The sequence below is a fragment of the Heterodontus francisci genome, chromosome 5 (assembly GCF_036365525.1).
Source record: "Heterodontus francisci isolate sHetFra1 chromosome 5, sHetFra1.hap1, whole genome shotgun sequence".
Classification (NCBI taxonomy): domain Eukaryota; kingdom Metazoa; phylum Chordata; class Chondrichthyes; order Heterodontiformes; family Heterodontidae; genus Heterodontus; species Heterodontus francisci.
Window position 1 is genome coordinate 30831167 of NC_090375.1, and position 13232 is coordinate 30844398.

Below are 13232 nucleotides of genomic sequence, written 5' to 3' on the forward strand. Positions count from 1 at the left end.
AGGGATCCATGCTCAAAGCGTGTCAGCGATACTCATGAGTGTGGATAGCAAATATCGGCAAATTGTTTTGACCACGTGGGCAACACAGATGGGGTCAAGTCCTGGCCACACACAGACTTTCTACTACATTGCCATTAGGACTGCGATCCCTAGCTGATTTCTTTTTGTTTCCTTTCCTAGCTTGGTACATCTTGCTTTTGCAAATTAAAAAGAAGGTACTCTGAAAATTATAAGCCTATTGGCATTAAAATGTGAAGTAAGATAAAAGACTGAAAATTATAGTGACCTCCCTAGCAGAAAGCATGTGTGCATGGATATAACAGAGTTGACATTCCTCTTGTGCTATTTTTAGTGCACCGACTAACATGTCAAATGTCTATTTGTACAAAGGAATTCTAATCCTCAGATCAGGCTACCCTGTGACGTTTTGCATGGTTGAATAGATTGTCAGCACAATATCTAGACTCACATTTAAAAGAATAGTCACTTGAGTGATGTATGGAGAAGCAACCCACAGAATCACTTCTGGCATGAATTACTGGCTACAGCTGGGTGAGGGAAAAATGGGATGGGAACCATTTTTAAATAGTAACTTACTCTTTTTAATGATAATTATTATCATGGAAGAGGGCAGAATTTTGACTATCACACAAAATCCCCTAATCCTAGCTGTCCCAAAGTGGGATCTAAAGGAAACATATTTGCTGATAAAGATAGTTGCCAGTAATTTCTGCAAGGGGTAGGGCGCAGGGATTCTTTCAGTTTCCCGCTGTAATGTTGGGCTTTCCACAGATCTTCCAGCAAAGTTACATGGGGAGATTGGGGAAGATCTAGCCCACTGTGTAATTATGGTAGCTAAGAGGCCTATGCATGAAAGGTGCACACTTATTATCCATGAAGAATAATTAAAGACTGCAAGAATTCATCTGAAGAGAGAAGAGCTCACACTTACCAGAAGGTCAACCATATTGGGCTTGTTGTTTCTCAGTGTCTTCACAGCATGGAACACATCGACTGCCCGCTGGTGTTGAAGCATCTCACACACGATACTGATTGCACAGAAGGCTCCACTGCGCCCACCACCGTTCCTGCATACGCGTCAAAGTTTAAATATTATTTAGTGCTCAGGTCAGCTCTGAGGTTAAATCATACTTCACACATTTACGTGAAGTGATTGCCAAATGGGATTCGTTTACAGAAATCATAGACATTTACAGCACAGAAAGAGGCCATTTGGTCCATCGTGTTCATGCCAGCCAGCAAGTAGCCATCCAGCCTTGTAGGTTATGGCACTTCAAGTGCATACCCCAGTATTTTTAAATGTTATGAGGGTTTCTGCCTCTACTTCCAGCCAGTGAGTTCCAGATCTCCACCATCCTCCAGGTGAAAACATTTCCCCTTGAACCCCCTCAAAACCTCCTACCCTCAATCTATGCCCCTTGGTTATGGGCCCCTCAACCAAGAGGAATAGCACCTTCCTATCCATTCTGTCTAGACTCATAATTTTATACACTTCAGTTAGGTTTCCCCTGAGCCTCCACTGTTCCAAAGAAAACAACCCTAGTTTCTCGAAACTTTCTTCATAACTAAAATTCTCCAGTCCAGGTAACATCCTCATAAATCTCTTCTGTATCCTCTCTAGTGCAATCACATCTTTCCTATAGTGCGGTGACCAGAACTACACATGGTACTCCAGCTGTGGCCTCACTAGTGATTTATACTGTTTCATAATAACCTCCCAGCTCTTACATTCCTTGGCTAATAAAGGCAAGTATCCCGTATGCCTTCTTGACCACCTTATCTATCTGTCCAGCCATCTTCAGGGATCTGTGGACATGCACTCCAAGGTTTCTCTACATTTCTCAGTATCCTACCATTTATTGTGTATTGCCTTGCCTTGTTAGCCTTCCCCAAATGCATTACCACACACAACTCCAGATTGAACTCCATTTGCCACTGTTCTACCCACCTGATCAGTCTATTGATGTCTTCCTGCAGTCTACAGCTTTCTTCTTCATTATCAACCACACAGCCAGTTTTTGTATCATCTGCAAACTTACACACAAGCTATCTTGCTCAAAGCAGCTGCAACCATATTTTCAAAGCTCTCGAGAGACATGAGCAACGGTGAGTGCTTCGTGCCACACAGGCTTCGGTTTAACTGTGTTAGTTCCCTATCCGAGCTGTGCCGAGTTGAGACTGTCCTATTTTCCTGTAGGAAGGAGATGCAGTTGAGGGCTGATTAGGACTGGGTTGTGTTGGCCATGGCTCAGGGTGTAGCACACTTGCTTCTGAGGCAGAAGCATGTGGGTTCAAGCCCTAATCCAGAAACTTAAGCACAGAAACTAGGTTGATACTCCAGTGTAGTACTGAGGGGGTGCTTGACTGTCGTAGGTGCTGTCCTTCAAATGAGATGTTAAACTGAGGTCTTGCCTGCCCTCTCAGGTGGGTGCAAATGATCTCATGCACTGTTTTGAAGAAGAGCAGCATGGTTCTTTCCAGTGTCCTGGCCAATATTTTTCCCTCAACCAAGATCACTAAAACACATTATCTGGTCATTATCATATTGCTGCTTGTGGGACATTGCTGTGCACAAATTAATTATTGTGTTTCCTACATTACAACCGTGGCAATACTTCAAAAATGCGTCATTGGTCATAAAGTCCTTTAGGATGTCCTGAGATTATGAAAGGCGCTATAGAAATGCAAATCTTGCTTTCTTTCAATCGTGTCAGCCAGCTATGAGAAGCACAGTTGACAGCCTGGGAACAGGCCATGTGCATGTGGAAAAAGAAAAGAAACGTCAAGAAAATAAGAGGAGAATTTTAAAAAGCGTTGATAAAAACACTAACCCCATGAACATTTATTATCCATTCAGATCACATCACGAACATACGAACAAACGAATTAGGAGCAGGAGTAGGCCACATGGCCCTTCAAGCCTGCTCCACCATTCAATAATTTAATGGCTGAACTGATTACTCCACATTTCCACCAACCCCCGATAACCTTCCACCCCCTTGCTTGTCAAGAATCTATCTATCTCTGTCTTAAAAATATTCAAAGACTCTGCTTCCATTGCCTTTTGCGGAAGAGAGTTCCAAAGATTCACAACCACAGAGAAAAAATTTCTCCTCATCTCTGTCTTAAATGGGCGACCCCTTATTTTTAAACAGCGACCTCTAGTTCTAGATTCTCCCACAAGAGGAAACATCCTTTCCACATCCACCCTGTCAAGACCTCTCAGGATCTTATATGTTTCAATCAAGTCACCTCTTACTCTTCTAAATTCCAGCGGATACAAGCCCAGCCTGTCCAATCTTTTCTCGTAAGACAGCCCGCCCATTCCAGCTATTAGTCTAGTAAACCTTCTCTGAACTGCCTCCAATGCATTTATATCCTTCCTTAAATAAGGAGACCAGTACTGTACACAGTACTCCAGATGTGGTCTCATAAATGTCCTGTATAGCTGAAGCATAACCTCCCTACCTTTGTATTCAATTCCCCTTGTGATAAACGATAACATTCTATTAGCTTTCCTAATTACGTGCTGTACCTGCATACTAACCTTTTGCAATTCATGCACTCGGACACCCAGATCCCTCTGCATCTCAGAGCTCTGCAATCTCTCATCATTTAGATAATATGCTTCTTCGTTAAACTTCCAGCCAAAGAGGACAATTTCCAACTTTCCCACATTATACACCATTTGCCAGGTCTTTACCCAATCACTTAACCTATCTATATCCCTTTGTAGCCCCCTTATGTCCTCTTCACAAGTAACTTTCCTACCTATCATTGTGTCATCAGCAAATTTGGCAATCATACCTTGGGTCCTTTCATCTAAGTCATTTATATAAATTGTAAAAAGTTGAGTCCCCAGCATAGATCCCTGTGGCACACCACTCGTTACATCTTACCAACCAGAAAATGACCCATTTATGCCTACTCTCAGTTTCCTGTTAGCTAGCCAATCTTCCATTCATGCCAATATGTTACCCGCTACACCATCAGCTTTTATTTTCTGCAATAACCTTTGACGTGGCACCTTAACAAATGCCTTCTGGAAATCTAAGTACAATACATCCACCAGTTCCCCTTTATCCACAGCACATGTAACTCCCTCAAGGAACTCCAATAAAATGGTTAAACATGATTTCCCTTTCACAAAACGATGTTGACTCTGCCTGATTACCTTGAATTTTTCTAAATGCCCTGCTATAACACCTTTAATAATAGCTTCTAACATTTTCCCCAAGACAGATGTTAAGCTAATAGGCCTGTAGTTTCCTGCTTTCTATCTCCCTCCCTTTTTGAATAAAGGAATTACATTCGCTATTTTCCAATCTAACGGAACCTTCCCCGAATCTAGGGAATTTTGGAAAATTAAAACTAACGCATCAACTATCTCACTAGCCACTTCTTTTAACACCCTAGGATGAAGTCCATCAAGACCCAGGGACTTGACAGCCCGCAGCTCCAACAATTAGTTCTGTACCACCTCTCTGGTAATTGTAATTTTCCTGAGTTCCTTCCTCCCTTCCATTTCCTGACTTACAGCTAATACTGGGTTGTTACTTGTATCCTCTATGGTGAAGACCTATTCAAAATATCTGTTCAATTCATCTGCCATCTCCTTATTATCCATTATTAATTCCCCAGACTCACTTTCTATCAGACCAATGCTCACTTTGTTAACTCTTTTCTTTTTAAAATATCTGTAGAAACTGTTACTATCTACCTTTATATTTCTAGCCAGCTTTCTCTCGTACTCTAATTTTACCTTCCTTATCAATCTTCTAGTCATTCTTTGCTGTTTTTTTATAGTCTGTCCAATCTTCTGACCTGCCTCCCATCTTTGCACAATTATAGGCTTTTCCTTTAAGTTTGATACTATCTTTAACTGTTTTAGTCAACCACGGATGGTGGGTCCTGCTCTTGGCCATTCGTGGTTAACTAAAATGATTCTGAGATTGGCTGAGAAGCAGGGCAAACTTGGTTATTGTGATCTATGGCTATGAAATGAATGATCTTGAAATAGCTACAGATGAAATTGAAAGAGGCTGAGTAACTTGGTAGACGTATTGCTTAACATGCCCAACCAATGCAGTGTACCAATTAACAAAGCCAACAGAATGGTGAAAAAGCAGAATAAAAGTCAGGATGTCATGTGGTGTGGATAACCTGCACATTGCTCCAGTCTGACCGTATCCTTGAGTCCTGTTCCCATTTCAGGTTTCAAGTGCCAGAGGCAGTGCAGAAAAGAGCTGCAAGATTGATCCCTAGTGTCAACGGGTCAGAGTCGTGAGGAAAGATCTGAGAGACCTGGGGCCAGATTTTCAAAGAGAGGTGGAGTTGGGACCTAGTGAGGGCGCAATTTCAAAATCCCGGTCCTGACGCTTGTCTCGGGATCCCGACGCCTCAGGGACCGTTTGTCACTTTCAAAGGGCCAGCGGGGGTTAGAGAACGGGAAACCCGTTCGCCACTCCTTAAGGGGCCTGTCTGGGCCGAATGGAATTTTTAAACTTTATTCTGGCGAACCCGAACAATCTGGTGCACATTCGACGGTTTTGGTCATGGGGCCAAATAAAGTTTATTTGTCTTTTGTTTTGAAACTGTTTTTTTTAAATGGACCTTCTTACGCGGGTGCTCGCGCTGGACCTTCATTTTTGCTTTATGGCCCCTCTCATCCTTGTCGACTGTGCCGGCCTTGTAAGAAGCTGTCTGCTCTCTTCAGCAAGGCAGCGTCAGCCCCCAACATGGCGCCCGCCTGCCTTTGCCACTGGCGCCAGGCAGGCAGCTCCCACCTCCTGGAGACACTGGTGCCACTAATTGGGCACTGAGCTCGCCCCTGCCCAATTAGGGCATTTACATTTAAAAATAGCCCCGCGAGAGCGACGGAGCTGAAGCACAGGGTCGGATTCTGGAATTTATCCAGGTGTCAGGTTCCTGACCCTGATTTGAAAATCCAGCCCCTGGGCTTTCCAACAATCCGAGTAATGAAAACAGGCAATAGACTACAATAAACGGGTGCCAGGTTACTGCCCAGTCAGCAAAGCTGAACATTTCCTCCAATGGTCAGCGATGTTCTGTTATAGAAATTATATATGGTACAATCTCAGTGGGACTGTTAACATTAAAATACAAGGTATGAACCCCCAGACCAATTTAAGGAATTACACAAGATTTCATGTTTTACGACTTTTATTATAATAATTAAACAAAAAGAAATCCCCATTAACTAAATAACTAAGAAGGTGATACCCCAAATTACAAAGAAAAGTATTTTCTTTACTTATTTAAACACTTGAAAACCTCACACCACACTTATATGTTACACAGTCCTCTTCAGTGGCGAAACCTTTGCAGTTAAAAGTCCCAAACTCCTCCCAGTTGCAAAGTCAATATCCTCTTCGTTCACTTCTCCAAGCACTTCCGACCTGGACATCCGTGAATAAGGTGATCTCTGGTGATCTTGTTGGTCTTTTCCTTCTCTGCAAATCTCAACTTTCAAAATGGGTTCAAGTCTTCGCAGCCTTTCACTGCATCAGTTTTCTCTGTGAGCATTCTCTCATTCTCTCTCTCCCTTGAGGCTGCTACTGCTGATTGTCTTCCTTTCTCACAGCCTGTCTCTGAGGCTGCAACCACTGAGCTACTTTCTTACAGCCTGCCTGCCTTCAGAAAATCTGCTAAATTTATCTGGAATTAAAAGTCAATAGCTCATTGTCCTTTTCCAATATGCAAAGTCCACAAGTCTGGTTTCAGCAGCGCCACCTGGGCCTTCCATTGTTTCCAGGTTTTACCAGCTGCCTGGTACATTTGCATCCACAGAACCACTGACTTTGTTTATGATCTGAACGTCTGGGAGGGTGAAACCCACTGTTCTTCAGACACCCTGCAGCCTCTGTTTTCAAAAAGGTTATTGATCTGTGTTCTCTGTTGTCCTGGTAACCAAGATTTCTGTCTTGTCTTTAAGTAGAGTGGACATGAGGCCACCTGACTTCTCTGACTCCATCTTAAACTTTTAAAAATCACAGTTTTTAAAACATAATCATGTTAGAAAGTTCAGCGTTCATAATATATGTTAAGAAAGGGTATTGGAAGGTTCATCTGGAATGCTACTTTAAATTAAATAATAGAGGTGGGACAAGAAGACTTAGGCCTGGATATTAACAAGGCAGTGATGTAGGCTTCAGGGGATGGGTTGGTAATGGAGTTTTGGATAGCAAATGCCGCTGTGAGTGCTGTGGAGTTTTAATTTCACGATCTTGGGAGGGGCGGGGGAGGGGTTAACCTGTGTATTGGGTGTGAGCTTTGCGAGTTGGGGTGGAAGCACTCCTGCTCCTCCAGGCCCACAAGCAGTGCAGTAAAAGGCCTTCTCCCTGAAGCTGTTAGGTTTCTTGAGGCCTGGGAAACCCAGCAGGCCTGCAAAACAGATTAAATCAGAGGCTAACAGCCTCATTGAAAATTTTAAATTGCTAACTAGGAGCATGTTGGCTGCCCGTCCTTTGTCCTTTCTCTGCTAAATGCGGAAGTGGGTGGGCTGGAGGTGGGTCCATTTGTGTCTGAGATTTTTGTAAATTTAACCTCTAACCCGAGTCCAACCCACCCATTTTTAACTGACGTTCAGCCCATTGGTTCAAACTAGCAAAATGTATCTTTGGGACTCAGTGAAGGACATTATTTTTGTAAATAGTGGTCACCTGCTCCAGTGTCTCCTGCTCCAACGTCTCCTGCTCCAACGTCTCCTGCTCCAACGTCTCCTGCTCCAACGTCTCCTGCTCCAACGTCTCCTGCTCCAACGTCTCCTGCTCCAACGTCTCCTGCTCCAACGTCTCCTGCTCCGGTGTCTCCTGCTCCGGTGTCTCCTGCTCCGGTGTCTCCTGCTCCGGTGTCTCCTGCTCCGGTGTCTCCTGCTCCTGTGTCTCCTGCTCCAGTGTCTCCTGCTCCAGTGTCTCCTGCTCCAGTGTCTCCTGCTCCAATGTCTCCTGCTCCAATGTCTCCTGCTCCAATGTCTCCTGCTCTAATGTCTCCTGTTCCAATGTCTCCTGTTCCAATGTCTCCTGTTCCAATGTCTCCTGCTCCAGTGTCTCCTGCTCCAGTGTCTCCTGCTCCAGTGTCTCCTGCTCCAGTGTCTCCTGCTCCAGTGTCTCCTGCTCCAGTGTCTCCTGCTCCAATGTCTCCTGCTCCAATGTCTCCTGCTCCAGTGTCTCCTGCTCCAGTGTCTCCTGCTCCAGTGTCTCCTGCTCCAGTGTCTCCTGCTCCAGTGTCTCCTGCTCCAGTGTCTCCTGCTCCAGTGTCTCCTGCTCCAATGTCTCCTGCTCCAATGTCTCCTGCTCCAATGTCTCCTGCTCCAATGTCTCCTGCTCCAATGTCTCCTGCTCTAATGTCTCCTGCTCTAATGTCTCCTGTTCCAATGTCTCCTGTTCCAATGTCTCCTGTTCCAGTGTCTCCTGTTCCAGTGTCTCCTGTTCCAGTGTCTCCTGTTCCAGTGTCTCCTGTTCTAATGTCTCCTGCTCTAATGTCTCCTGTTCCAATGTCTCCTGTTCCAATGTCTCCTGTTCCAATGTCTCCTGTTCTAATGTCTCCTGTTCCAGTGTCTCCTGTTCCAGTGTCTCCTGTTCCAGTGTCTCCTGTTCCAGTGTCTCCTGTTCTAATGTCTCCTGCTCTAATGTCTCCTGTTCCAATGTCTCCTGTTCCAATGTCTCCTGCTCTAATGTCTCCTGCTCTAATGTCTCCTGTTCCAATGTCTCCTGTTCCAATGTCTCCTGTTCCAATGTCTCCTGTTCTAATGTCTCCTGTTCCAGTGTCTCCTGTTCCAGTGTCTCCTGTTCCAGTGTCTCCTGTTCCAGTGTCTCCAGAGTCCGGTGCAGGTGGGCCCTTCTTGGCATGGCCAGCTGTTGCTGCTTCACGAGTGGGAACAGATGCTTCTGGCCCTCCCACTAACAGAGGTACCACATCATGCCAAGGGGGTCCACAAAGGCAGTGTGTATGAGACCCATGCCAGGTGATTAGTGGGCCTCCAGAGTGCTGTCGATGCCTTGGCAGCTGTGCCTTTGCTACTTCTCATTTCAGACTCCCTGATGGTCCTCAGTGCCCAGCCTTGCTGATAGCTGACTCTCTCATCCAGCAGTCGGCACCCAACCCTCTCGCCCAACAGTTTGGACACTTGATACAGCCACCGAAAACCAAACACCACCTCCCCACCCCTGCTCCCCCCCCCCACCAACCTTACAGCCCATCTGAGACTCTCCTCAACTGGTATTCCCACTGGAGACCACAACCCCCCCTTGCACAGCACCTGGGATAATGATGCACCTGCAGGCCAACAATGTTCCCCTCTCTTCCCCTATACAGTGCTGGTCATGGCTGCCTATCTATCATGGCACTGAGGCCTCACCTCGGAGCCACCAGCTTTCAAATGCCGGGAATCTGAAGACACGTGAGGGCCGCCCATCGTCCACTAAATTCCAAACCCCTCATTGAATTGCGATGAATTAGATGCTAATGTATTTAAACTAAGTGCTCAGCAATTTACATTCTATTCCTGTCACGTGGCGGCACAGTGGCGCAATGGTTAGCACTGCAGCCTCACAGCTCCAGCGACCCAGATTCGGTTCTGGGTACTCCCTGTGACTACGTGGGTTTCCTCCGGGTGCTCCGGTTTCCTCCAACATGCCAAAGACTTGTGGATTGATAGGTAAATTGGGCATTGTAAAAAAAAAATTTCCCCTAGTGTAGGTAGGTGGTAGGAGAATTGAGGGAAGGTGGGGATGTGAGAGGGAAAATGGGATTAATATAGGATTAGTATAAATGGGTCAGCCAAGAGCGACGTCTCAATTCATTCCATCTTCGCTGCCTCCGGAGAATCCTTGGCATCAGGTGGCAGGACCGTATCTATAACACAGAAGTCCTCGAGGCGGCCAACATCCCCAGCTTATAAACACTACTGAGTCAGCGGCGCTTGAGATGGCTTGGCCATGTGAGCCGCATCGAAGATGGCAGGATCCCCAAGCACACATTGTGCAGCAAGATCGTCACCGGTATCAGACCCACCGGCCGTCCATGTCTCCACTTTAAAGACGTCTGCAAACGTGACATGAAGTCCTGTGACATTGATCACAAGTTGTGGGAGTCAGTTGCCAGAAATCGCCAGAGCTGGCGGGCAGCCATAAAGGCGGGGCTAAAGTGTGGCGAGTCGAAGAGACTTAGCAGTTGGCAGGAAAAAAGACAGAAGCGCAAGGGGAGAGCCAACTGCGAAACAGCCCTGACAACCAATTTTACCTGTAGCACCTCTGGAAGAGTCTGTCACTCTAGTATTGGCCTTATAGCCACTCCAGGCGCTGCTCCACAAACCAATGACCACCTCCAGGCGCTTACCCATTGTCTCCCGAGACAAGGAGGCCAAAGAGAGTATAAATGGGTGGTTGATGGTTGGCGCGGACTCGATGGGCCTGTTTCGGTGCTGTATCTCTCTATGACTCTATGACACTTTGGGGCGGCAAGGCTGCCTTGGTGTGTTCCCGCCACTGACTAAATCCAGAATCTATGTCACGACATCAGATTTCACGCCTCCATTCCTGCTCCAAACAGCCTCACTAAATGCAGCCCAAACACAGCATTAATTCATAAATGACACTGGTCTGCTTCGCTCTTGTGATGAGCCCATATGGAAAAACAGACTCTTCTAACCAAAATCTTGCACAAACACTATTATTTACATTCTCAAAGTATTGCTATCTTGCCATGTACATTATTAGAACTTCTTCCAGTGCATGAAGACAGCCTGAAACAATTGAGAACAGGCCATTCAGTTCACTCAGGTTTTAGTCTATTTTATGGACCTATGTTACAGATACACAATTCAGCTTCCACCCTGGCACTCTTACCAAGTTCACCTCGATACTCATAGAATTCATTCCAGTTGGTGAGTTGGTGTTCTATTTTATACTTTCAAAGTTGCGGGGACAGCAACAGCAGTGAAAGTGGCTGGAATATTCTGGAAAGCTATTCTGGCTGCTAACCAACGCCACTCAAGTGCTCTCCTCTGGTGCCAGGATCCCTGTCTAGTTGTCAGTCGGCTGTTCAAGAAAATGTGTGCCAAATATAGCCCATTGCCTTGTATAAAGAATTGGAGGTCAACAGGAAACAGGATTTGGAGCAGTCTGAATTGTCTCAGAAAAGTAAGCAATAAAACCTGATTATAAAACTCCTGCTGCACTGGTCCAAATTGTACTTTAACATTGTCTCAGAAAGATTCACTTCTCCAAATTGACATTTCCATTTCCTGCACTATGCATTGCTTGAATGAGGCTGCCTATGTCAAGCTTCCATTCGGAGGTCCACTAAAAATCTGATGCTGTACAGGTCTAGCTACTCTCTCGGCTGGTATAAAGATGATTATGGCCATGGATGGAGCGTTGACATGTTAAGATTGTTAATCAGCCTGTGAATCCCTCCGCTCCAAGAGGAACAGTGTACGGATATAACAACAATCATAGTAACAATTAGCCCAGATAAGCTTCATCGATCCCTGTTTGTACCACAATTATACATCCACCTTTTTTCATTACATCAAAATCAGGTGCACAAAACAGGAATCCATTTGCTTGATGCAACTTTCATAACTTAATCAAAATAAAATGAAAGTCATAGAGAACAGACAGCGCACTTACAGACAGTGTACAACTGTACGACCCTCTCCACCATCATACTCCTCCTGCCACTTCTCCACCTGTCTGATAAGTTTCAGGAAGGAACGTTTAGATACGGGATTGTCTCGGTACATAGGCCAGCCCAGAAACTGGAACTGCTGAACCATTCGATAGCCATCCTGAGGCTGCATCAGAAGATAGGAAGACATAAAGGGGAAAAATGTCACTAAATAACTTTGCTAAGAATGGTCAACCTTACTGTCTTTTATTTGGCATAGTTGTGAATCCTGGTCAGTTGGGAACAATATTAAGAGAGCTTCAATGTTTTCCGCAATTAAAATGCATCGATTTACCATTTTACTCACTCTTTTTGTAGGAAGGTTTAATAAATGTTTAAACTCTGTGTTTATTATATGGCTGAGTTTCACATCTAAGAGAAGATTTTGATGGAGAGCGGGATTTGTGAAGGAGAGCTGAGAGCTCTATCAGACCGAGGCCTGGCTGATTGTAACATCTGGGCTGAATAATAATACGATTAACAGGTTGGCAGACCCAGCACACCAGCATTGATCTTGCATCATAATTGTGAAAAATTAGTCAAGTGACCTGTTCTTCCCAAAGTGAAGAAACCTAGCTTTCCTGATAATGTAAATTTCTGATCTTCTTGTTCTCCCCCTCCCCTACACCACTACCTCTTGAAGGCAAAGACCAGAACCGTCGCTGGTGCTCAGGAACTACAGATTTTAAACTCTATTCCATCCCTCTGCCAATTTAATACAACACCTAATTTATCCTGTTATTTCACTTCAGCCAATTCACTAGACTGATGGATTTACAAGTTGATAATTATGAAATTGACCTTTTACTTAAAACTATTGTTAGAATCATAGAATGGCTACAGCACAGAAGGAGGCCATTTGGCTTGTCATGTCTGTGCCGGCTCTCTGCAAGAGCAACTCATCTAGTCCCATTCCCCTGCCTTTTCCCTGTAGCCCTGCAAATTTATCTCTTCAGATAATTATCCAATTCCCTCTTGATGGCCTTGATTGAATCTGCCTCCACCACACTCTCAGGCACTGCATTCCAGATCCTAACTACATGCCGCATAAAAAAATTTTTCCTCATGTCGCTGTTGCTCCTTTTGCCAAACACCTTAAATCGGTGTCTTCTGGTTCTGGATCCTTTGTCCAATGGTAACAGTTTCTTGCTATCTACTCTGTCCAGACCCCTCGGGAATTTGAACACCTCCATCAAATCTTCTTTTAACTTCCTCTTCTCCAAGGAGAACAGACCAAACTTCTCCAAACTATTCACATAACTGAAGTTCCTTATCCCTGGAACCATGTTCATGAATCTTTTCTGCACCCTCGCTAATGCCTTAACATTTTCCCGAAAGTGTGGTGCCCAGAACTGGACACAGTACCCCAGTTGAGGCCGAACCAGTGTTTTATACAGGTTTATCATAACCTCCTTGTTTTTGTACTCTATGCCCCTATTTATAAAGTCCAGGATCCCTGAAACTGAATCAGTTAAATGCTGCCTAATAAATATTGTTCATACTAAAAATAATGGGGGGAA

General features: G+C 44.9%; 1 protein-coding gene across 5 annotated transcripts in view; it reads right to left on the minus strand.

Moving 5' to 3' along the window:
• LOC137369795 (receptor-type tyrosine-protein phosphatase mu-like) overlaps window positions 1–13232 on the minus strand; it is a 991520-nt gene that overhangs the window by 7760 nt on the left and 970528 nt on the right. For all 5 annotated transcript variants that reach the window (XM_068031279.1, XM_068031278.1, XM_068031276.1 and 2 more), the window contains 2 exons: window positions 11676–11839; window positions 953–1088 (listed from right to left, as the gene is read on the minus strand). In XM_068031279.1, coding sequence (XP_067887380.1) covers window positions 953–1088; window positions 11676–11839 — 300 coding nt within the window. The remainder of the gene's footprint in view (window positions 1–952; window positions 1089–11675; window positions 11840–13232) is intronic.